General features: G+C 39.2%; 1 protein-coding gene across 1 annotated transcript; it reads left to right on the forward strand.

The window, feature by feature from the left end:
- The first annotated feature begins 3,081 nt into the window (after positions 1-3,081).
- Positions 3,082-4,021, forward strand: LOC132493997 (olfactory receptor 5P4-like). The gene is given in 2 exon segments (XM_060104972.1): positions 3,082-3,609; positions 3,611-4,021. Coding segments are annotated over 2 exon segments (939 nt in total).
- The last annotated feature ends 2,561 nt before the right edge of the window (positions 4,022-6,582 follow it).

Here is a 6,582-nt window from a genome sequence, read left to right on the forward strand (position 1 = left end):
TTTAAAAAGGGATACAAAATAATTCGTCATGGACACTACATCTTCACTCCCGCAAAAGAGCAAGATCTTCAACTATAATGGGTAATAATTAAATGGTGTGAACAAAACGTTAGGAGGAGGGCAGGGGTGGGGTGAAGGGAATTTAATTCTCCCAGATGTCATCTGGAATGTTTGTTGTATCACTCATCAGCCACAGTTGGGTTTCCTTAAAGCCTAAAGGAGCTGTGTCTTTCCAGGAGAGATGGAACCTCGCAGCATATCCATTTCCTAACTTGTTGGAGTTGAGGTCTTTGAGCTGTCAGAGTCTCATTATGTGGATTAGCAGGCTTAACTTTGTTCTGAAGGTTATTGATCTATAGGCTCCTTCAAGCCCAGAATCAAAGGAGCCTGACCTTCAACCTAAAGAGTGTTCTGCTATGAGGCCATGGTCTAAGAACACAGCCAGAATCAACTGTGGCCATGTATCTTGGACAACCTGCTAGTCAATGTGGCAGCTGAGTATGGCAGGGTGATAAGAAAAATGTTAGTGTGAGCTTCATGGTTTTATTAGAACGCATACATGTTAGTAGGTCATTGGGGAGAGGGAAGGCCATGTATGTGAGAAATGTCTACAGCCAACAAGCCCGGTGTGTATCTCAAGTGTCCTAGTACAATTCTATAATACATATGGAAATTTTTTTTTTTTTTTTTTTTTTTTTTTTTTGCGGTACGTGGGCCTATCACTGCTGTGGCCCCTCCCATCGTGGAGCACAGGCCCAGCCGCTCCGCGGCATGTGGGATCTTCCCGGACTGGGGCACGAACCCGTGTCCCCTGCAACGGCAGGCGGACTCTTAACCACTGCGCCACCAGGGAAGCCCCATATGGAAATTTTATACAATTTTTAAAAATGTATGTCACTTAGAATGTTGATAATAATACTGCAATTCCATTAGATGCATATTTGTAAACTAAATTGTACTAGCGAACCCAAATCTAAACACATGTAATATGAAAACCTGGACCACTGACTACAGCCACATTTCAGAAATGCCACAAATTTTCACAACCATATTAGTCATGTTGATCTAATAATCAACTTCAAGGATAGTAAAATGTTATGTTTTACAATTTAATTAAACCAAAATTTTCACTTTTTTCCATTTAACTAAAAAAAGTAATGGAACCTGAGGGTATTTAGAAAATATTTTATTTATACACTTTTACATAATCATGTTTACATGTTATTTCTGTCCCAGTGGATGTATACATGTAATTTCTCTATCCCAATATATTCTCAATGAAGTTTTCCAAAACAAGTGAAGTAATTAATTTGTAATTACAAGTGAAATAGGTGACTTGGGCCTTATCCTAAATGACGCCAACCTCACTTAAATATGCCTTTGCTGTACAGCAACAATTCCTTGGAGACTATCACTAGTGTTGCAGTGGATGTATCACTAGTTCATACTTGTTCATTTTTAAGGATACAGACATAGTTGATTCTCTATGTACTAGAAATTACAAGTTGATTATTTCAAGCAAACTATTAGTAATTGAGCATTTATTTGTTGTGTTAACAGTGCTTGGAGTTATCACCCACATCATGTAATTTAACCCAAGAATCACATGAGGTATGTATTTTCTCCTTTTTACAGGTAAGGAAAAAGAAGAGCAAACATTTCTTGTAACTTGCCTATGATTTCATGGACAGCAAGAAGCAGAGCTAGAAACTGATCCTAGGTCTGCATGGCTCCAAAGTCCATGGTATTCTGCATGTCACTTTGCCTTCCACGCTGGTACGCATATCCAACTTTGAAAACATTTGTGTGTTTCATACATCTATTTTCTTTAAAGATATAAAATTCGTTTCATGTTTGGGTCTTTGTCTAGTTAAAAAAGTCAGAACTTGATAATTCATATACATAATCCTAGTACCATTCATACTATAACATACCATTGTCATGATTCACATGTAACACCGAGTAGAATGTGTGTGGTCGCTGATAGTATGTATGTATGTTCTCTTAATTCTTAAGATAGAGTTTCTTGAAAAAACAAATTATTCATAAGAATATGTTGATCTTTAAATTAGAGGAGTCATGGGAATGACTGAAGGTAATTAACACATTCTCACCTGCCCCTGATCATGTGATCTATTTTGAAGTAAGGGAGCATTATTCTGAAATACTAATCTTTCTTTCAGTCTAATTTCCTAGCTTTCCTTGCTGGCTACCTCTATTCCTACCTCCATAACTACCCCTTCCTCCCATTCTCATCATATGCCCCTACTTCTTATTTCTATATAGTTGCTTAATAAAACTGAAGAAACCAAAACTTAACTAACCCAAGTCCCAAAATATTTCAGTTCACTTTGCATTTAATCCTTGCCCATAAAAATATCCAGACTCTCCTTATTGTTTCATACAATCCCATAAGTATGAAAAGGTATGGTATGGAAGATAAGTCCTGAAAGATTTTGCAAAATATCCAGGATGTTTATCTCATAAAAACAGTAAAAATTCTATTTCCCTTCCATCCTGAACATGGACACCTTCTTGCCCTCGCTATCAAGTATTATAACTAAGGATGTGATATTTTTTATTCCAGGAAAAAGATCAGGTAAGAAAGAGATGTCCAAGTCAACATCATATGTTTTGGCCCAATCAGTTGTATAAATGGAGATAGCGTTTACTAAGGCAGAGATTACTGAATAAAGGCACATTTGGGATGCGGCTGGAAAATCAAGAGCTGGTCTTTCTTTGAAAATGTAGGTTATTTACAGTTCATGTTATTACAATCGATACTGCTGTAAACATTCTTTTACATATCACCCATGCACAAGAGTAAGATTTACCCCACGGTATATAAATAGGAGTAAAATAGCTGAGTCCTAAGGTAATCAAGTCTTCAGTTTTAATATTTTCATGGAAATTGAAAAGAAAATTTATATGCACAAAGTATACTATAAGGGAGGCAAATTTACCATTTAAAGTATTTGTAAGGTTTTATTTAGGTTATGTTTAGGTATATAAATGCGGGGTCATTTCAGTCAATTTAGTCTCCTCTGGTTCTGATTTCAGTAGGCACTGTTAAATGAATAGATGGAGACTACAAACCATACAACAGTGACAGAGTTCATTATTTTGGGATTAACAGATAATCCCACACTATGTGCCATCTTCTTTGAGATTTTTCTAGGAGTTTATATAGTTATCGTAGTGGGAAATATCAGCATAATCATCTTAATCCGAAGTAGCCCACAGCTTCCCATGCCTATGTACCTTTTCCTCAGCCATTTGGCCTTTGTAGACATTGGGTATTCCACATCAGTCACACCAATCATGCTGATGAGTTTCTGAAGAGAGAGAACTGCCATCCCAGTCACTGGCCGTATAGCTCAGCTTGGCTCTGATGTCACCTTTGGGACTACAGAGTGCTTCCTGCTGGCCACCATTGCCTACAATCACTATGGGTCCATTTGCTCTCCCCTGCTCTACTCTGCCCACATGTCCCCAGTGGTCTGCTTCTTCCTGTTGGAGGCCTCCTACTTGGGTGGATGCATAAATGCTTCTTCATTTACAGGCTGTTTGATGAATCTCTTCTTCTAAGGACCAAACAAAATGAACCATTTTTTTCTGTGACCTCTTCCCACTCTTGAAGCTTTCTTGCGGCCATGTTTCTATTGCTGAAATATCTCCTGCCATCGCTTCTGCATCAGTCCTCAGAAGCACACTATTTACCATAATCGTGTCCTACAGCTACATCCTCCACTCAATCCTGAAGATGCACTCTACTGAGGGGAGGAAGAAGGCCTTCTCTACCTGCATTTCCCACCACACTGCAGTCACTTTGTTTTACGGGACAGTTTTGTTTGTTTACGTAATGCCCAAATCGAGCTATTCAGCTGATCAGGTCAAAGTGGCATCTGTAATCTACATAGTGGTGGTCCCCAGACTGAACCCCCTCATCTGCAGTCTGAGGAACAAGGAAGTGAAAGAGGCTATGAGAAAACTAATGGCTAGAGCACATTGGTTTTCCTGAATTAAATCAGATATAAATCTATAAATAACAAACCATTAATTTGGGGAACATTTTTGATGGATATTTTAATGATATTTATCATTAACTTTATCACTTTTATAGTGATAAGCTCCCGAAAATATAAAAATCCAATGTTTACTTCTATTTATAGTTAAGTGTATCATTAACATGGATGTCTGCTTGGTTCAAATTAAATATAGAATTTTCAAGTTAAGAATACCTTTGGAAAATAATTTCTACTTAAAATTCCATTTACCAATGATAGAGTCCTATTTAAATGGAGAGAGATCTCAACCAAAGATCAAATTTACTTGAATACCATCTTGTAAAATAACATTCAGGAAAGAAACTTCTCCCCAACAATGTATAATAGGTGACGATATTGACAGGTCAGCAGTTAAGGGTACTTCCATTAAAGGTACTGGCCTCCCTTGGTCAATGGATATTTCAACTTTTGGAAACATAGATGTTAGTGTCTCAGAAAAGCTTTTATTTATTTTTACTTTATTTAAGCCAAAGCAAAGATTATGATTCCTCTGTTTGACAATTAAAAGATCCAACCCAGATAACACAGAAGAAGCTGTATAAATTTCAGCTGACTCCTCTCATAGGTGGTCTTACCACATGAATACTACAGTAGGATTTTCGACACTGACATTTCTTTGGAGTGGGAGGCTGGGACGCTGGGACTTTCTTTTAACAACAGTCGAAAGGTAGGACATTTGAAATTTTGTTTTAGGCAAAGAATATCCACCACACATTTTGTACCGTTTCTCATGGAGTTGTCCACTGTCACTACTTCTTCCACTGCCCTTTTTGAAGGTGCTTATGATCCAGTTTGGTTATAGCAATTGTCTCTAAATTGATTCCCTTCCTCCTGTACTCCTTTCATAATTCTTATGATTAATATTTTAGCTAGTATATTTTATTTCTAGCATATTAATAATGTCAGACAAATTTTGAGACAGTTTGGAGAGATCACTTTATAAGCTGACTTCCTATTCCTGGGCTCTTCACTGACCAGATCAAGGAAGCTTTCTGCCTGGAAGCCTCTTTGTGGGATTTCTCTGGTCCCGTTTCCCCGTTCATACTTCTTACATCAATTACAGGCCTATAACCCCGCCAGTGCAATAATTCTGGGGACAGACATTGTCCCCTGCAAAGAGACAGCCCAGACGTTGTCCCCTGCAAAGAGAAGGAGCTCAAAGGTATGGCTTCAGTCTTGGAAAGGGCCACCTTAGAGTTGTGGTGGGTGCTCTGCCCTCTGGTGGTGGACGTTGTTTATTGACTGTTTCTGGCAGTCTTCCTCTTTACATTTCCCACTGTTTCTTGCTTTTCACGCGTTTATCCTTAGCCCTCTGCCTTTCTCTCCATCCCCCATGGTCTTCTTGGGTGAGCTCATCTTCTCCCATGAGCTCAGCTGCCACCTGTGTGGGGACAGTATCCCTATCTCCAAATACAACCTTCCTTGGAGGACAGATGAACTTCTTCACTGGCCTTTTCCTCAAGACTCTCAAACTCATTGTGCCCTCACTGAAATTTTTGTATTTCTCCCCAAACTATTCCTTCCCTTCTGTTCCTTTCTCAATAAATGGCAACTCTTTTTTAGAAAAAAATAAATTTATTTTTGGCTGTGTTGGGTCTTTGTTGCTGTGCGTGAGCTTTCTCTAGTTGTGGCGAGCAGGGGCTACTCTTTGTTGTGGTGTGTGTGCTTCTCATTGCAGTGTCTTCTCTTGTTGTGGAGCACGGGCTCTGGAGCACAGGCTCAGTAGCTGTGGTGCACGGGCTTAGTTGCTCCATGGCATGTGGGATCTTCCCGGACCAGGGATCGAACCCATGTCCCCTGCATTGGCAGGCGGATTCTTAACCACTGCACCACCAGGTAAGTCCCAATAAATGGCAAATCTTTGTGAGGTTTAGTACTCCAATAAATTTGGGGTGACCCTCACTGCACACCCATCAAAATGGTCTACTCCCCTTCATCCCTTTCCTTCTCTCAGATGAAATACATGTCACATGTTGACCTCTTCCTTATCTATTTTGTGTAGGCACATAAATAGTCCCCGATTGATTGTGATAAATCCACTCATTTTTTCTTTTTATTTCCACTCTAAGGGAATTCAAATAATTCAATCACCCAGATGTAGGGAGTGAGGTGTGGCACTATTACGGTCTTTACTGGAGAGGATATACATTGCCATTCTTTATCTAGAACTTCCAAGATTGCCAGCAAACCACTAGAATCTAAGCAAGAAGCACTGAGCAGATCCCACAGCCCTCAGAGAGAACCATCCCTGCCGACAACTTCATCTTAACTTTTAGCCTCCAGAACTGCAAGACAATACATTTCTGTTGTTTAAGCCACCTACTTTGTGGTACTTTTGTTACAGCTGCCCTCACAAACTAATACAATTGCATATCTAGTTTTCCCTTCAAAGTCTATCATCAGCTAATTTAATCCTAAAGGAAGAGGAAGTGAAGGCTTAGAAAGATGTCAGGAATGTTATGCTAATGGATGTCGCTCCAAAGGGGAAAAAAAAAATATTAGGAGTGGTACAAAG

Source organism: Mesoplodon densirostris, chromosome 7 (genome assembly GCF_025265405.1).
Source record: "Mesoplodon densirostris isolate mMesDen1 chromosome 7, mMesDen1 primary haplotype, whole genome shotgun sequence".
Lineage (NCBI taxonomy): Eukaryota > Metazoa > Chordata > Mammalia > Artiodactyla > Ziphiidae > Mesoplodon > Mesoplodon densirostris.